Source organism: Oncorhynchus gorbuscha, linkage group LG02 (assembly GCF_021184085.1).
Source record: "Oncorhynchus gorbuscha isolate QuinsamMale2020 ecotype Even-year linkage group LG02, OgorEven_v1.0, whole genome shotgun sequence".
Taxonomy (NCBI): Eukaryota; Metazoa; Chordata; class Actinopteri; order Salmoniformes; family Salmonidae; genus Oncorhynchus; species Oncorhynchus gorbuscha.
Window position 1 is genome coordinate 109,240,026 of NC_060174.1, and position 19,588 is coordinate 109,259,613.

At 44.3% G+C, this 19,588-nt stretch overlaps 1 protein-coding gene across 2 annotated transcripts; it reads right to left on the reverse strand.

The window, feature by feature from the left end:
• Positions 1–298: 298 nt before the first annotated feature.
• Positions 299–8,443, reverse strand: LOC124015489 (UDP-glucuronosyltransferase 2C1-like). 2 transcript variants are annotated; one of them, XM_046330724.1, is made up of 5 exons: positions 8,319–8,443; positions 4,501–4,643; positions 2,431–2,595; positions 1,507–2,220; positions 299–1,390 (listed from the first exon to the last, which is right to left on the reverse strand). In XM_046330724.1, the coding sequence occupies exons 2-5, from the start codon at positions 4,636–4,638 to the stop codon at positions 803–805; spliced, it is 1,605 nt and encodes a 534-aa protein (XP_046186680.1). In that variant the 5' UTR covers positions 4,639–4,643; positions 8,319–8,443; the 3' UTR covers positions 299–802. The 2 variants fall into 2 exon arrangements, with proteins under 2 accessions (XP_046186680.1, XP_046186670.1); XM_046330714.1 differs by lacking the exon at positions 8,319–8,443 and adding an exon at positions 4,902–5,056.
• Positions 8,444–19,588: the final 11,145 nt, after the last annotated feature.

The following is a 19,588-nucleotide window of genomic DNA, read 5'->3' on the forward strand; positions in this document are numbered from 1 at the left end:
ATAGCTAGTTAGCTAGCTAGCTTCAGTTGAGGTAAACAGAAATACTTTAGGGAAAAAAACAAAAACAAATCCAAAATAAAAAATAAAACTGAGCCACACCACATTGGGTGAGGTGGGTTGCAGGAGAGTATTTTGAAGTTGAGGTTTAGGACAAATGTGAAAAACAACGCAAAGAAAAGGGTATATACACATGGGACGAGACAAGACAAGGACAAAGACGTCTGACTGCTACGCCATCTTGGATTCATCTCCATCCATCTCATCCAAAAGTGTAATTAATAACTTCACCAAGCTCAAATTGACATTCAATGTCTTATTTATTTTTAACCATCTACCAATAGGTGCCCTTCTTTGCAAGGCATTGGAAAATCTCCCTGGTCTTTGTGGTTGAATCTGTGTTTGAAATTCACTGCTCAACTGAGGGACATAACAGATAATTGTATGTGTGAGGTACATAGATAAGGTAGTCATAAAAAATTAATGTGAGTGAGTTCATTCAACTTATGTGACTTGGTTAAGCACATTTTTACTCATTAACATATTTAGGCTTGCCATAACAAAGTGGTTGAAAAATTATTGACTAAAGACATGTCAGCTTAAACATTTTTTAAAAATCAATTTGTAAAACATCAACATGTTGAACAAGTCAAGGGATGTGAATACTTTCTGAAGGCCCTGTGGGTGTAAGGAGAACTACATTAAGGAAAATGGTAGAACTGTCCCGTACGCAATATATCTAGCTATAAGCAGGTCTGCCCTGAGAACAGTCTTGATTTCCAGTAATGTGATTCTGCTACTGGTGTCAGTGTTGTTTGGTTTTGTTCCTGTTCTTCCGGCAGGTTCTCCAGAGGATCCTGATCAGGAGCCCAGTAAAGAGCAAGACTCCTCCCCCAGCAGCCAGCAGCAGTAGCAGCACGTCCACAGAGTGGTAAGAGTACCAGGGCATCCTGTTGGCCGACGTACGGAGGTGAGACGCCCCCTTGTGTCGCATCACAAACTCCAACCAGAAGAGGGCCTTGTCCATGGGCTTGATGGGCTGGTCCCTGTGCAGGCGGGACAGCCTCTGCATGTTCTCCCTGTAGGGGGCGTGGGTGAGCACCTGGTTCAGAGCCTGCTGGAAACTGGGTCCGTTGAACATGGCCAGCTCCAGGATCTTGGCAGCGCCTCTCTCCTGCAGACGCAGAAGATTGTCATACTGGTCAAAGAACAGGGGTATCCCCAGCACTGGGGTGCCGTGGTAGATGGCCTCCTGGACACCATTGGTTCCTCCGTGGGCCACAAAAGCTCTGGTTTGGGGGTGACCCAGGAGGTCTTTCTGGGGCATCCAGTCCACCAGAAGAGTGTTGTTGCCCAGAGTGGAGGGCCTCTTGCCCCGGTGCCTCCAGATCACCTTAGATAGAATATAAAGAAGATATTAATTTCTCTTTAAATAACTTCTCGTTTACATCACTTGCATTGCAGAGTGCTTTACATATAAATGCTAATAATGAAAAACAATCAGGATACCTTCTGAGGCAGCTTGGCGAACACGCTGGCGATCTGGTCTGTGATATCAACAGGAAGTGCATTGACAAGAGTCCCCAGAGACATGACGATCACCCCATGCTCCCCGGCACTCTGGACAAACTCCTCCAGGTCTGGAGGCAGGGGCTGGGCCGGCTTGCACTGGAAACCCCCCATGTAGACGACGTTGGGCATGGTGGGACGGGGGAAGTCAAACACAAAGTCAGACCTCATCAGCCAGATGTCAGCTTCCTGGATCAAGGAGATGATGTCACAGCCCCCTTCGAAGTACTTGGCGCAAATTGCGTCATAAATCGGCCCAACTACGAACCTCTGCTGATACATGATGATGCTGTAGTGCAGCATGTTTTGGACCCGTTGGACGAAGGTCATCTTGTCAGTGAATCCAGACCCTGTGATCGGGATGTAGGACAGGGGAGAGGGGGCGATGGCAAAATGTCCCTCCCCACTGGTGATCCAACGGGCGTTGAGCACCACAGGCAGTTTGAGGTAGTGGGCCATCAGCAGCCCTCCAGCGAGGTTAGGGTCGGTGAGCATCATGTCATACTGAGCCTCCTGGAGACTCTTCATCAGCTCCTTGTCGTCGAATATGCGAGCCAGCAACTCGCAGCCCAGGATGTGGGCTTCTTCTATCATACTGAGGAACTCCTTGGTTAGTTGGAAGAACTTCAGCAAAGATATCCCCTCTCTCTGAGCCTGAATTAAGACATTAAACAGAGATTGAATGCCTGTTTGACAAAATAAATGGATGTCTGGCTGGATGGTTGATTGGCCGGTTTGCTGGCTGGATAGATGGATCAAACAATCAACCAGTCATAAAGACACATCAAACCTTCAGGTTCTTCTGAAGGCACACTATGAAGACATACTTTCAGGTTCTTCTGTAGGCACACTATGAAGACATACCTTCAGTTGATTCTGTAGGAAGGTTTCGATGTAGCTGTATAAGTTATCTTTCTCCTTGATGGTGATGGAGGTGTATAGAGGTGACTCCTCAGTGATGTACCAGCTGGTGGAGGGTCTGACCACCGTGATGGTGTGGCCTCTGGCATGAAGCTCCTCGATCAGTACCTACACATTGGTGACGTTAGTAAGCTCACAAGGGAATGGTATTATGTCAGAGGCATGTTGTGGAGAGCTGTCAAAAATATGCTTTATAAAAGGTATTCATCCTTTAACAGGTGTCAATCTAAGAAACAAAAAAACATTTGTATCAAAATATTTCAGTTTAAGCTGGAGATATCATGAGCTGATCTCAATCCACTGCATCTGCCTAGGTCAGCATTCCACATCTGCGGTAGAAGTTGGCCGAGCTACAGCAGTGTTTGTCCGACCGTGAGAGACATCCCGAAATCGGTCTTCTCACGAAAACGTCTCAACGGTTTAACCTGGAAATTAATATGAAAGACTGAAAAGACTGTGGAAATCTGTATTCTCTGTTTTGTTCTACAACCCCCACAAGTGTCACGGGACTCGTCTGAAGCTAACCAGCTAACAAGCGAATGGAAGTATGAAGGTAATTTCTATCAAAAATAAAAAATGGATTAAATATTTGTCCAAAAAAACTAAAATAAGATACAAGACTTCAAAACCTCTTATTTTTTGCTGTCATTTTGCCAAAGATATTCAATGCTATAGGCTATAGTAGTAAAGTAGTAAGACCAAATTCAATATTTTATCAAATCATTTTTCAATATATATTTTTTTATACCTAAAAGGGTCCTAAAATCCAACATCATTTACCTAAATGATCCACAGTATGAAACAACTTAAAACAACTCCATATGTGAGCACAGTATACACAGTAGTCTCATTGTGTACACAGTAGTCTCATTGTGTACACAGTAGTCTCATTGTGTACACAGTAGTCTCATTGTGTACACAGTAGTCTCATTGTGTACACAGTAGTCTCATTGTGTACACAGTAGTCTCATTGTGTACACAGTAGTCTCATTGTGTACACAGTAGTCTCATTGAGATGCAGGACACCATAACGGTAAATGCCTAATGGCAGAGGTGGCTATAGTACTGAAAATCCGTATTTAAGTAAAAGTACTGCTACTTAGGTTGTAATTTACTCAAGTAAAAGTAAAAAAGTATCCGGTCAGAAAACTACTTCAGTACTATTTATAAATTTAGTTTGTATTTTTTTTTATACACCTTATGATATACTGTGTGCAAATCAAAATGGATTGATTTGACTCACAAAGTATTTTGACAGAAAAACATTAACATAACTTGATATTTGTTGCAAGATGCAAGGTAACATAGTAACCAAAAATGTGTTAAACAAATCCAAATATATTTCATAGGCCAAGAGTGTGCATTCCAGGTGAAGCTGGTTGAGAGAATGCCAAGAGTGGTGCAAAGCTGTTATGAAGGCAAAGTGTGGCTACTTTGAAGAATCTAAAATCTATTTTGATTCATTTAACACTTTTCTGGTTACTACATGATTCCATATGTGTTATTTCATAGTGTTGATGTCTTCACTATTATTCTACAATGGAGAAAATAGTGAAAAATAAAGAATGACCCTTGAATGAGTAGGTGTGTCCAATATTTTGACTGGTACTGTATGTGTGTATATATATATATATATATATATAATTATTTTCATTTTTTCCAAGCAGGCCACTGACGTAGATGACTGACTGCCCAGAAAGTTTCCATTAATAACCTCCCCCGGCCAGCGGGCAGTCCTGTATGTCGAGCCCTGCGACATAATAGATAATAATATAAACCTATGTAACTGGAGGGATTTGGTCAAATGTAATGAAGTAAACAGTAAGTTGCAGTTCTTGACACACTGAAACATGTGCGCATGGCACCTACTACCATACCCTGTTCAAGGGAACTTCAATCTTTTGCCTTGCCCCATTCACCCTCTGAATGGCACACAAGACACAATCCATGTCTCAATTGTCTCAAGGCTTTAAACCCCATCTTTAACAAAACGCTCGGCACAACATTGAGCACCTTCATGTTGATCCAGTGGCTTCCATCGACAGGAAAGACCAGGACTTTTCCTCCATGGCAGGACGGTGCAGGAAGGAGAAGGAGAAATGACACCAGACTTAGAAACGAGAGGTGTCCCCAAGGAGAGCGGGAATACATTGTGTCTACACAGAGGAAAAAGAGGACAAAAGTCACTTGTTTTTCCAACTAGTCACCTCTAGACGTAAAATGCTTTATTGACCTGAAAGCCTATCAAGTCTTACACTCGTGCAACGTATAGCAACAGTTCATTAAGCTTCATCATTATGTTATATACTCGTGTCAATAAGTTAGTATTGTCTGCACAGCTTTATTACACTATTACATAACAACAAACTACTTGAGTGTAGGTGAATAAGAATATGCATTACGAGTTGACTTACCGGTGCTATAGAGTCCATGCAGCACTAACAACGCTCTGCAGGGGACTGCAAACTGCAACATATAGGCTGGCAATACTTTGAACGTTTCAGAGTTCAAAGTCCACCTGATAGTATAGACGGTCCTGCCATAGCCCAGGTAGATGATTTACAAACAGATAGTGGTGCCTCCCAAATTGCACTAGTTTTGCCCAGGGTCCTCAGGGCTCTGGTCGACATAGTAGACTATTGTAGGGAATAGGATGTCATTTGGGATTCAACCACTACATGGACAATAACACTGGTGAGTTCTGGTGAAACACACCTGTCACATAACTGACCTCTTACCCAATTTAAATGCCTACTTATCATTGACGCAATCCATATGTGATTGTGTCCATCTATTCATTACAAATTGGATGGTGTCCCAAATACACCCAGTCACGACAAAGATACAAGCGTCCTTCCTAACTCAGTTGCCAGAGAGGAAGGAAACCGCTCAGGGATTTCACCATGAGGCCAATGATGACTCTAAAACAGTTGCAGGGTTCAATGGCTGTGATAGGAGAAAACTGAGGATGGATCAACAACATTGTAGAATTACTAACCTAAATGACAGAGTGAGAAGTGTAACTGCAAAAAAAATGTAACAAAATAAATCAATGTCCTGAATATAAAGTGAATATCAAATTTGATTTGATTTGATTTGGACCAAATCCAACACAAGCATGGTGATGTCTACATTATATTTTGCAGGCCTAGGACTAGGATAAAAAGAAAGGGATTGGAGCTAGGCACTTGCAAAATGGTTCAGTCTGCTTTCCACCAGACACTGAGGTGAATACACCTTTCAGCTGGGGCGGCAGGGTAGCCTAGTGGTTAGAGTGTAGAGGAGGCAGGAAGACTAGTGGTTAGAGTGTAGAGGTGGCAGGGTAGCCTAGTGGTTAGAGTGTAGAGGCGGCAGGGTAGCCTAGTGGTTAGAGTGTAGAGGCGGCAGGGTAGCCTAGTGGTTAGAGTGTAGAGGCGGCAGGGTAGCCTAGTGGTTAGAGTGTAGAGGCGGCAGGGTAGCCTAGTGGTTAGAGTGTAGAGGCGGCAGGGTAGGCTAGTGGTTAGAGTGTAGAGGCGGCAGGGTAGCCTAGTGGTTAGAGTGTAGAGGCGGCAGGGTAGCCTAGTGGTTAGAGCATTGGACTAGTAACTGGAAGGTTGCAAGTTCAAACCCCTGAGCTGACCCACTGTTCCCAGGCCGTCATTGAAAATAAGAATTTGTTCTTAACTGACTTGCCTAGTTAAATAAAATAAAAAATAACCTTAAACACAAGGCCAAATAGACACCGGAGTTGTTTACCAAGACAACATTGAATGTTGCCAAGTTACAGTTCAGACTTAAATCTGCTTTAAAGACTTGAGGATGGATCTAGCAACGATCAACAACCAATTTGATAGAGCTTGAAGGATGTTAAAAATAATAATGTGCAAAGCTCTTAGAGACATACTGAGAAGGAATCACAGCTGTGAGAGATGATTTACTTTTCATTACTTTTTAATTTTACAAATGTTAGAATTTTTCTTCCACTTTGAAATTACACAGCATTGTGTCGATCGTTGACAAAAACGACTAAACTAAACCCATTTTAATCCCAATTTGTAACACAACAAAATGTGGAAAAAATAAAAGCATTTGAATACTTTCTGAATAACTTGTCTTCATAATGTGCGAACAGAAGCAGATGAAGGTTTGTCTTCATAATGTGCGAACAGAAGCAGATGAAGGTTTGTCTTCATAATGTGCGAACAGAAGCAGATGAAGGTTTGTCTTCATAATGTGCGAACAGAAGCAGATGAAGGTTTGTCTTCATAATGTGCGAACAGAAGCAGATGAAGGTTTGTCTTCATAATGTGCGAACAGAAGCAGATGAAGGTTTGTCTTCATAATGTGCGAACAGAAGGACATGCCCCTACCAGAATCTATGGATTACAGGCAACATTCGCACTGAATTAAAGGGTAGAGCTGCCACTTTCAAAGAGCGGGACTCTAACCCAGAAGCTTATAAGAAATCCTGCTATGTCCTCCGGCGAACCAACAAACATGCAAAGTGTCAATACAGGTCTAAGATCGAATCGTACTGCTCCAGCTCCGACACCTTGAAAACTATTACAGACTACAAAGGGAAGCAGCGAGCTGCCCAGTGACACAAGTCTACCAGACGAGCTAAATCACTTCTATGCTCGCTTCGAGGCAAGCAACACTGATACATGCATGAGAGCATCAGCTGTTCCGGACATCTGTGTGATCACGATCTCCTCAGCCGATGTGAGTAAGACCTTCAAACAGGTGAACTTTCACAAGGTCAAAGTAGCAGGAAGTGTTCTCCGAGCATGTGCTGACCAACTGGTAAGTGTCTTCAATGACATTTTCAACCTCTCCCTGTCCAAGTCTGTAAAAACCAACATGTTTCAAGCAGACTACCATTGGCCTGTGCCCAAAAACACTAAGGTAACCTGCCTTAATGCGTAACGACCCGTAGCACTCACATCTGTAGCCATGAAGTGCTTTGAAAGGCTGGTCATGGCTCACATCAACACCATTATCCTAGAAACCCTAGACCCAGTCTAATTGTCATACCGCCCTAAAATATCTAACAAAAGGAACACCTATGAGTGGCCCAGTGCATCACCGGGGCCAAGCTTCCTGCCATCCAGGACCTCTATTCCAATTGAGATGTTGTGGCAGGACCTTAATTAAACAAGCCGTTCCTGCTCGAAAACCTACAAATGTTGCTGAGTTAAAAGGGATTTCACAGTGGCTCTGCAACAACATGTAGTCATTATCATATTAACAACGATACGTTTTGATCATAAATATCCAATCCACAAGCTAGAACGAGCACATTTTCATTTCCCTGGTAGAATTAGGATGTTTTGACTTGCTGTGTTTTCGTGTTCTCATAGTGAACCACGTCACTCATAGTGAATGTAGACACCACGCCTCAGGCTCTGCCAACAAACTTAGATGATGTTATAAGGTGTTGTTTACTTGTGCTCAGAACTTCTCTCGGTGAGAAAGATTTTTTTAAACGTTGTTTTTTTCCCACTAACGTTTGTCTTCATGCCTGTGTTGTGTTCTGTGCCTGGCTTTGTTAAAGGAAAGGCTCACCCATAATGAATGTTATATCGTTTTTGTCCATCTCTTTAAGTGATGTTCTATCGATTCCCTGGATCATTTCGTGTTTTCATTGTGTTTCTGTGTTTCTGTGTTATTGGCGTTCCAGCAGGCACACATCCGTCCAGTATGACGTAGCGCTGTGAAAAAAGTCTCTCACTCCACTGGAAGTTCATAGGAATATAACTTTTATATCATTAACCTATCGTGCATGTCAGATTTCAACACTGGCTGATGTCATAACTCGGGAGAATGTCTTCTCTCAAATCAGCCATTCTTACCTTGAGAAATGTGTCATTTAACAGAGAGTCAAGCACATTTATCCTATTTGTCTGTTTCGTCCAGGGTGCATTTCATGTTGTCGTTGGCAGAGATATTATAGAAAGGAGATCGGAATCCAACGTATAGCCACGCCCAGCAGACTGTCAACCAATCGTGTTCACGTTGTCATGTTGCGTCAAGCGGTTGCTTAACTAACTGTCATGGAATCCCTTGTCAAAATCACGTGTATATATTTCGAGAAACGTTGCCTATTTTCCTCAAAAGTATCTAATTTCACGATTCCAAAGCTTTTACGATATTACATTACACATAGCAAGTTAATTATATCACATCTCGGTAAAAGATATGTAATGTTGTACTTCTTGTCGACGAAATTCGTGCTAGTGTTGTGTTTTTGAGCTGGTACCCAATAGCCTCCCATTCACTCCTTGTCCCGGAATCACCCAGAATGCACCGTGCTGCATGTCGCCATAACAACGGGCATCGTTTCCCATCTCCTCATAAAGGATCTCTGCCGTTGTGAATGTTAGAGTGATGCCTCACATCGATCTGCAGATTGAACAGGATGAGATTGTAGAATACTAAATTGATCGGGCAGTTTATTTAGGCGATTTTACAGTTAAAATATATCTACGTTATATTCCGATTTTGTCTTTGGTATTATTGTCTGTAGCTATGTTTGCTAGCTAGCTAGCTTGGCCAGCCTATAGAGAGAGCATTGTATTGTGGATTTTGTAGTTGCCTTGAGCTTCAACAGAATACACAATAAGCATTTCATAAACATGAATTTGAGTTGTGTTTGTATGGGTTTGCTTTTGTGTTATCAAATCAATGATAACTTGGCTATATGCAAATGGTACCAGTACAGAGTCCATGGGTACGAGGCAGATATACATATATGAGGACACCCCTTCATCCACTATATATACAGCAGTATGAGGACACCCCTTCATCCACTATATATACAGCAGTATGAGGACACCCCTTCATCCACTATATATACAGCAGTATGAGGACACTCCTTCATACACTATATATACAGCAGTATGAGGACACCCCTTCATCCACTATATATACAGCAGTATGAGGACACTCCTTCATACACTATATATACAGGACACCCCTTCATCCACTATATATACAGCAGTATGAGGACACCCCTTCATCCACTATATATACAGCAGTATGAGGACACCCCTTCATCCACTATATATACAGCAGTATGAGGACACCCCTTCATCCACTATATATACAGCAGTATGAGGACACTCCTTCATCCATTATATATACAGCAGTATGAGGACACCCCTTCATCCACTATATATACAGCAGTATGAGGACACTCCTTCATTCACTATATATACAGCAGTATGAGGACACCCCTTCATCCACTATATATACAGGACACCCCTTCATACACTATATATACAGCAGTATGAGGACACCCCTTCATCCACTATATATACAGCAGTATGAGGACACCCCTTCATCCACTATATATACAGCAGTATGAGGACACCCCTTCATCCACTATATATACAGCAGTATGAGGACACTCCTTCATTCACTATATATACAGCAGTATGAGGACACCCCTTCATCCACTATATATACAGGACACCCCTTCATACACTATATATACAGCAGTATGAGGACACCCCTTCATCCACTATATATACAGGACACCCCTTCATACACTATATATACAGCAGTATGTGGACACCCCTTCATCCACTATATATACAGGACACCCCTTCATCCACTATATATACAGGACACCCCTTCATACACTATATATACAGCAGTATGTGGACACCCCTTCATCCACTATATATACAGGACACCCCTCCATACACTATATATACAGCAGTATGTGGACACCCCTTCATCCACTATATATACAGGACACCCCTTCATACACTATATATACAGGACACCCCTTCATCCACTATATATACAGCAGTATGAGGACACCCCTTCATCCACTATATATACAGCAGTATGTGGACACCCCTTCATCCACTATATATACAGCAGTATGTGGACACCCCTTCATCCACTATATATACAGCAGTATGTGGACACCCCTTCATCCACTATATATACAGGACACCCCTTCATACACTATATATACAGGACACCCCTTCATACACTATATATACAGGACACCCCTTCATCCAATATATATACAGCAGTATGTGGACACCCCTTCATCCACTATATATACAGGACACCCCTTCATCCACTATATATACAGGACACCCCTTCATCCACTATATATACAGGACACCCCTTCATCCACTATATATACAGCAGTATGAGGACACCCCTTCATCCACTATATATACAGCAGTATGAGGACACCCCTTCATCCACTATATATACAGGACACCCCTTCATCCACTATATATACAGGACACCCCTTCATCCACTATATATACAGCAGTATGAGGACACCCCTTCATCCACTATATATACAGGACACCCCTTCATCCATTATATATACAGCAGTATGTGGACACCCCTTCATCCACTATATATACAGGACACCTCTTCATCCACTATATATACAGCAGTATGTGGACACCCCTTCATCCACTATATATACAGCAGTATGAGGACACCCCTTCATCCACTATATATACAGCAGTATGAGGACACCCCTTCATCCACTATATATAAAGCAGTATGAGGACACCCCTTCATCCACTATATATACAGCAGTATGAGGACACCCCTTCATCCACTATATATACAGGACACCCCTTCATCCACTATATATACAGGACACCCCTTCATCCACTATATATACAGGACACCCCTTCATCCACTATATATACAGCAGTATGAGGACACCCCTTCATCCACTATATATACAGGACACCCCTTCATCCACTATATATACAGGACACCCCTTCATCCACTATATATACAGCAGTATGTGGACACCCCATACACATACAGGACACTCCATATATACAGGACACCCCTTCATCCACTATATATACAGGACACCCCTTCATCCACTATATATACAGGACACCCCTTCATCCACTATATATACAGGACACCCCTTCATCCACTATATATACAGGACACCCCTTCATCCACTATATATACAGGACACCACTTCATACACTATATATACAGGACACCCCTTCATTCACTATATATACAGCAGTATGAGGACACCCCTTCATCCACTATATATACAGGACACCACTTCATACACTATATATACAGGACACCCCTTCATTCACTATATATACAGCAGTATGAGGACACCCCTTCATTCACTATATATACAGCAGTATGAGGACACCCCTTCATCCACTATATATACAGCAGTATGAGGACACCCCTTCATCCACTATATATACAGGACACCCCTTCATACACTATATATACAGGACACCCCTTCATCCACTATATATACAGCAGTATGAGGACACCCCTTCATCCACTATATATACAGCAGTATGTGGACACCCCTTCATACACTATATATACAGCAGTATGTGGACACCCCTACATACACTATATATACAGGACACCCCTTCATCCACTATATATACAGCAGTATGTGGACACCCCTACATCCACTATATATACAGGACACCCCTTCATCCACTATATATACAGGACACCACTTCATCCACTATATATACAGCAGTATGAGGACACCCCTTCATCCACTATATATACAGCAGTATGTGGACACCCCTTCATACACTATATATACAGCAGTATGTGGACACCCCTACATACACTATATATACAGGACACCCCTTCATCCACTATATATACAGCAGTATGTGGACACCCCTACATACACTATATATACAGGACACCCCTTCATCCACTATATATACAGCAGTATGAGGACACCCCTTCATCCACTATATATACAGCAGTATGTGGACACCCCTTCATACACTATATATACAGCAGTATGTGGACACCCCTACATACACTATATATACAGGACACCCCTTCATCCACTATATATACAGCAGTATGTGGACACCCCTACATACACTATATATACAGGACACCCCTTCATCCATTATATATACAGGACACCCCTTCATCCACTATATATACAGGACACCCCTTCATCCATTATATATACAGGACACCCCTTCATCCACTATATATACAGCAGTATGTGGACACCCCTTCATCCACTATATATACAGGACACCCCTTCATCCACTATATATACAGCAGTATGTGGACACCCCTTCATCCACTATATATACAGGACACCCCTTCATCCACTATATATACAGGACACCCCTTCATCCACTATATATACAGGACACCCCTTCATCCACTATATATACAGGACACCCCTTCATCCACTATATATACAGCAGTATGTGGACACCCCTACATACACTATATATACAGGACACCCCTTCATCCACTATATATACAGGACACCCCTTCATCCACTATATATACAGGACACCCCTTCATCCACTATATATACAGCAGTATGTGGACACCCCTACATACACTATATATACAGGACACCCCTTCATCCACTATATATACAGGACACCCCTTCATCCACTATATATACAGCAGTATGTGGACACCCCTACATACACTATATATACAGGACACCCCTTCATCCACTATATATACAGCAGTATGTGGACACCCCTTCATCCACTATATATACAGGACACCCCTTCATCCACTATATATACAGCAGTATGTGGACACCCCTTCATCCACTATATATACAGGACACCCCTTCATCCACTATATATACAGCAGTATGTGGACACCCCTTCATCCACTATATATACAGGACACCCCTTCATCCACTATATAAACAGGACACCCCTTCATCCACTATATATACAGGACACCCCTTCATCCACTATATATACAGGACACCCCTTCATCCACTATATATACAGGACACCCCTTCATCCACTATATATACAGGACACCCCTTCATCCACTATATATACAGGACACCCTTCATCCACTTACAGGACACCCCTTCATCCACTATATATACAGCAGTATGAGGACACCCCTTCATACACTATATACACAGGACACCCCTCCATCCACTATATATACAGGACACCCCTTCATACACTATATATACAGCAGTATGTGGACACCCCTTCATCCACTATAATTACTGCAGATGGAGGACACCCCTTCATACACTATTGTAATGCGGACTGTGTGTAGCTGGTGTAGAGTAGTCAGGCGCAGGACAACAGATATGAGTAAATAAACGTACTTTACTCAAAATATACAAATGCGATACAATAAAGAGAGCCCACATCAATGGACTGTACTACATACGAACAATTACTCACAAACAGACAATGGGGGAACAGAGTAATTGGGGAATTGAGACCAGGTGTGTAAGACAAAGACAAAACAAATGGAAAATTAAAAGTGGATCGGCTATGGCTAGAAGGCCGGTGACGTCGACCGCCGAACGCTGCCCGAACAAGGAGAGGGACCAACTTCGGCTGAAGTCGTGACAGTACCCCTGCAAGATTAGTGGAATCTGTGTGGGTAGCTGGACAGGTAGGATGACTGACAGTGAAGGTGAACAGGAATGGATGAGACTGAGGCAGGAATTCCTTTAACCATAAAGTGGTATATTTACTGAGTAGTCTGTGGTAGTCTGTGGTGGATTCATGAACGCACAGAACTTCTGGATCAGATTGAGTTAAGGAAGAGAAAGCAGCGAGATCAGGCGAAGGCAATTTCCTAATTTTATGGAGTTGAGATCTGTCGAACATTTCCACCTGACCTAATTAAAGCGCCCCTGGCTCTGCTGAGTATATGGCAATTAATTAAATAATTATTCCACCAACTCCATGGGCCTTTTCTACAGCCACCCCGGAAATTTGTTAAATTCCACACTCCTCAAAAAAGGCTCATTGCTCCCCGTCCTCTGTCATCTCAGGGAGAGGAATCAGTCGGGCAACTGGCCGGATATATGTCTGGTTCTTCACCTGGATCTCCACTGATCTAACACAGCCATCGGTCCCAGGCATGGTCTTAGTTATACGGCCCACCGGCCAGGAGGCTCGAGGCAGCTGAGTGTCCACCATCATTACTACTTGGCCAGTTTCCAGGCTGGCCATTTCTCTCCGCCATTTCCCTCTGTGCCGTAGACTTGGTAGAATGAATCGGGCCCAAAAATGGTCAGCTAAGATCTGGCTGTCGCCACCGGCGTCTGCCTACGAGGTTGGTATCAGCATACATGGCTTGACGAAGTGATGCATCTCGGCGTCCCATTAAGAGCATATTCGGGGTAACCGGATCGGGGTCAGCGATGTCTGCAGAGAGATATCCCAAGGGTTTGGAGTTCAGAATCCCTTCCACCTCTATCAGGACGGTCCTCAAGACAGTTTCAGTGACAGTTTGGTCCCCCAGTACGACTGGTAAGGCCGTCTTTACAGATTTGATCTCTCGCTTCCATGTTCCTCCAAAATGAGGAGCTCCTGGAGGGTTAAATTTGAATGAGATTTGTTGGTCCATCAGCTGATCCTGGAGGCTGGGTTCCATGGCTTGGAATCCTTCCTCCAACCTGGATCTCCTGCCCTGAAGTTCGTACCTCTGTCAGCCAGGATCTCGAAGGGTTTCCCCCGTCGGGAGATATACCGCCGTAGGGCCATGAGAAAGGCTTCAGTATCCAAACTCTCCAGTAGGTCCAGGTGGACACATCTAGATGTCAAACACTTGAATAGAATACCCCAGCGCTTTTCCACATGACTACCTAGCTTGATCATCAAGGGGCCAAAGCAATCTACTCCTGTTGACCAGAAGGGTGGTTTAAGGAGGCACAAGCGAGCAGGAGGTAAATCTGCCATTTTGGGCACCGTGGCTCTGGCCCGCCATCTCTGACATTCTACACAGGCGTATTGGTGCTTATGAATGGCTCCTCGTCCTCCAATTATCCAGTACTTCCACCTCATCTCCCCATAGACCCTCTCTGGACCTGGGTGGAGAAGCCGCTCATCATAACTCTTGATGAGGAGCCGGGTAAGAGGGTGTCTGGAGTCAAGGATAATTGGGTGGATAGCATCTGGGTCCAAAACCTCTGCTAGGCGCAGCCTCCCTCTGACTCTGATCACTCCAAGGATTGGATCATATCATGGGGCAAGAGAGAGAAGACGGCTGTCCTTAGCCACTTCCCTACCGGCTTTCAGAGCTTTTAACTCCTCAGGGAAGCTAACTGCTTGTGCTTGCTGGAGGAGTAGTGTCTCTGCCGCGAGGGAGGTAGGTATAGAAGCCACCCCATCTGAGGTCTGGTTTGTGGAGGCGATCAGATTCGGCAGTGTTTGGGATTGTGCTAGGTCAGGGAGAGCTGTTGTTGGTTCCATAGAGATGCTGTAGCATTGGGCGGACTTCCTTAACCTCTTGCTCCTACCTGACACGCAGGCGTCCCATCTAGACATCTAGAAATGCAAATGCACTACGCTAAATGCTAATAGCACTCGTTAAAACTCAAACGTTCATTAAAATACACATGCAGGGTATTGAATTAAAGCTACACTCGTTGTGAATCCAGGCAACGAGTCAGATTTTTAAAATGCTTTTCGGCGAAAGCATGAGAAGCTATTATCTGATAGCATGTAACACCCCAAAAGACCCGCAGGGGACGTAAACAAAATAATTAGCATAGTCGGCGCTACACAAAACGCACAAATAAAATATAAAACATTAATTACCTTTGACCATCTTCTTTGTTGGCACTCCTAGATGTCCCATAAACACTATTGGGTCTTTTTTTCCGATTAAATCGGTCCATATATAGCCTAGATATCGATCTATGAAGACTGTGTGATCAACTAAAAAAATAGTGTTTTATAACGTAATGTCATTTTTTTAAATAAAAAAAGTCGACGATAAACTTTCACAAAACACTTCGAAATACTTTTGTAATGAAACTTTAGGTATTAGTAAACGTTAATAAGCGATCAAATTGATCACGAGGCGATGTATATTCTATAGCTGTACGTCTGGAAATAATGTCCGGGTAAATCTCAACCAAAATATCCGGTCGGAGACCGGAAGAACTGCGCTGCCTTGTTTCTGTTTGACCAAGAAACAAATAGTAGGCAAATGACAAGACTGTTGACATCGTGTGGAAGCTGTAGGTATTGCAACCTCGGCCCCATTTAATGTGGTTCACGTTTAACAATTGGTTGAAATGGCGCATGGATATATTTTCCCATTTTCAGTGATCAGATTTTATGCATATACTATATTCCTGGCATGAGTAGCAGGGTGCTGAAATGTTGCGCGATTTTTAACAGAATGTTCGAAAAAGTAGGGGGTAGGAGTAACAGGTTAACTCATGAGCTTCAGTTGGCTACGGAGGGGCCGCACGCCAGGGGGCTGTCGGCCACTCGTTCTCTGGTTGGGACAAGAATTGTGGTCCCAAGCTCCAGCGATGGGGTTGAGCCAGTTCCTTAAGGGTTTTGCCGCGAGTAACGTCATCAGCAGGATTGTTTATGCTATCAACATACCTCCAGTCCTGGACTTCTGTTAGGTCTTGGATTTCCGCAATGCGAGTTCCGACAAACACCTTATACCTGCAGGACTCCGACTTGAGCCAGGTCAATACAGTGGTCGAATCACTCCAGGAGAGGACCCTTTGGATTTTTTATTTATTTATTTTACCTTTATTTAACCAGGCAAGTCAGTTAAGAACAAATTCTTATTTTCAATGACGGCCTAGGAACAGTGGGTTAACTGCCTGTTCAGGGGCAGAACGACAGATTTTGTACCTTGTCAGCTCAGGGATTTGAACTTGCAACCTTTCGGTTACTAGTTCAATGCCTAGTTCAATGCTCTAACCACTAGGCTACCCTGCCGCCCCCATTGGCAAGGTGAGCTCGGCTCGCAAGGTAGAGGCCAACTGGGCTCCAGAAAGGGCGGCACTGAGTTCCAGCCTAGGCATTGACAACTGCTTCTTGGGTGTGACCCTGGACCTGGCCATGACAAAGGAGACATGGGTGTGGCCTGCCTTATCCTCCACTCTTAGATAGGAAACAGCCCCATAAGCTTGCTTCGAAGCATCACAGAACACATGGAGTTCCAGGCATGATCCCAGTTGGTCAGCACAGGATGGTACATGACATCTTGGCATTTGGACATCAGAGAGCTCCGTTAACTCTGTTTACCAACAGATCCATCATTCCACTAGGTCAGCCGGGTGGATTGGTTCATCCCAGTCCCTCTTGGTCTGCCACAGGTCCTGGACTAAGACTTTGGCCCGTGTTGTGTATGGCAGGATATACCCAAGGGGATCATATTGACTGGCCAGGGTCCGATAGATGGTGCACAGAGTGGGGGTTTTGGTACTCGGGGATGAGCGGTGCTTATACCCCAGGGTATCCGGTATGCAGCTCCACCTCAGTCCTAGAGTGGGCTCTTCTGGGTTAGCACCAGACTGTGTTAGCCATAGTTCACTGCTACTGGACCTGGCTGGTGGCGGGAGGTGCTGGATAACCTCTGCTCTGTTACTCGCCCACTGTACGTACTCTATGAAGGAGTGCTTTCGCTTCAGCCATGGATGGGACGCTCTGTAAGCAGTTATCCACACAGAAGGCATTTTCCACTGAATCCAATACCTCTGGGTCACTGTCTGGATGCTCCCGTGCGTGTCTCTGCAGAGCGGATATGGCACAGCAAGGACTGCAGGTGGTGCCAAATGGGAGTACCTGCCATTCATAGATTGTGGGCTCTTCATCTCGTTCCATATCTCGCCATATGAACCGGAGCAGCAGTGTGGTGTCGGAAGGCAGTAAACTAATCTGATGAAACATGGCTTTGATGTCTCCACTGATGGCTGTAGAGTGCTGCCGGAACCGGAGAAGGACACCGAGCAAGGAAGGACCTAAGGTTGGTCCGGGGAGTAGACAGTCATTCAGGCTTTGACCAGCATCTTGGAATGAACAGTTGAAGACAAGTCTATACTTCCCACCATGTTGCTGGATAACATGGTGAGGGAGATACCAGGATTCACGGAGTGCGTTTCCCTTTTCATGAGCTGTCACTTCTGTGACGTAGCCTGCCTTCACAAGGTTATGAATCTCTCGGTTATGAACTTCTGCAAGCTCAGGATTCTTCACCAGGCGTCGCTCCGTTCCACGCAGTAGTGGGAGTACAGCCCGTGCCGTGGTTGCCAGAGGAGGATGGTTGGGCACCCGTAGCAGTGGGGTTGCATACCTGCGAACGCCATCCATTTCACTGGTGGTGGTGCTCTTCTCCAGGAGGTCTAATGCATAGCAGTCATGTTTCGAGCGAGTGACCTCCTGTAGCTTCCGGTTGGAGAAGGTGTCCATCTTCCAGAGCATCTCAACATTCCGAAGAATGTGCACAGGGGAATGGATCTGGATTGCTTCTGGTGAAGAGGACTTGCTGTGACTGTACAGCTTAGGTGGAGAGAAGTAGATGGGATGGACCTTGCACAGCCCAACCCAAGTGTGTATGGACAGCAATGGGCCCTCCTTCTGGTCCAGCTCGTATAGGCTCAGTCGGGGTGACGAGATGTGGGTGGTCTGACTCAATCAGGATAAGTAGGTGCTACTCTGGCCAGGTTAGGAAGAGGCAATCCTCGTAGATGAGGATATTGTTTCTGTAGAACACTTACCGGGCAGGAGTGCTCTGCGAGATTCAAGCCATCTGCCGTGAGGACATTGGTGACGTTATAGGCCGCGTCCCTGTTTCCTGAAGGTGAAATGCTAAAGGTCACAGCAGAGCCTTTCATTTGGATAACATCATGGCGCACCGTTCTGAGATTAAGGGTCTCGAGGGTCCCCTCCAGGTTAAGCTGACGGGTGGCCGCCGTGAGAATGATTGTTCTTTCTGACCCATCATCTAGAACGGCAAATGTATCGATGCTTCTCCCTTCACTTTGCAGAGTGACCTTGACCACCTTCAACATGACCCTTGGAGACCGGTTCTGCTGGTCGAGGTACAGCTCCTTTGCAGCTCCTACCATGAGCATACTCTGCTCCTTCTGTGCTTGGGGAATTACATTATGCAACATGGTGAGATGGATTTCTTTACAACGGTTTCAGGGTTTCCTCAATGTGCAGGTCTCCGCCTTATAGTTACGGGCACAATTGTAGCATCGCTCGCCTGAAGTGATCCAGGTCTTCAATTGAGTTTGAGTGAGCCTTTTTACCCTGGGGCATGAGCCATATTGCAATATGGGCAGTAAGGCTGGAATTTGATGTTCTTGCTCTTGAGAGGGGTCTTCTTC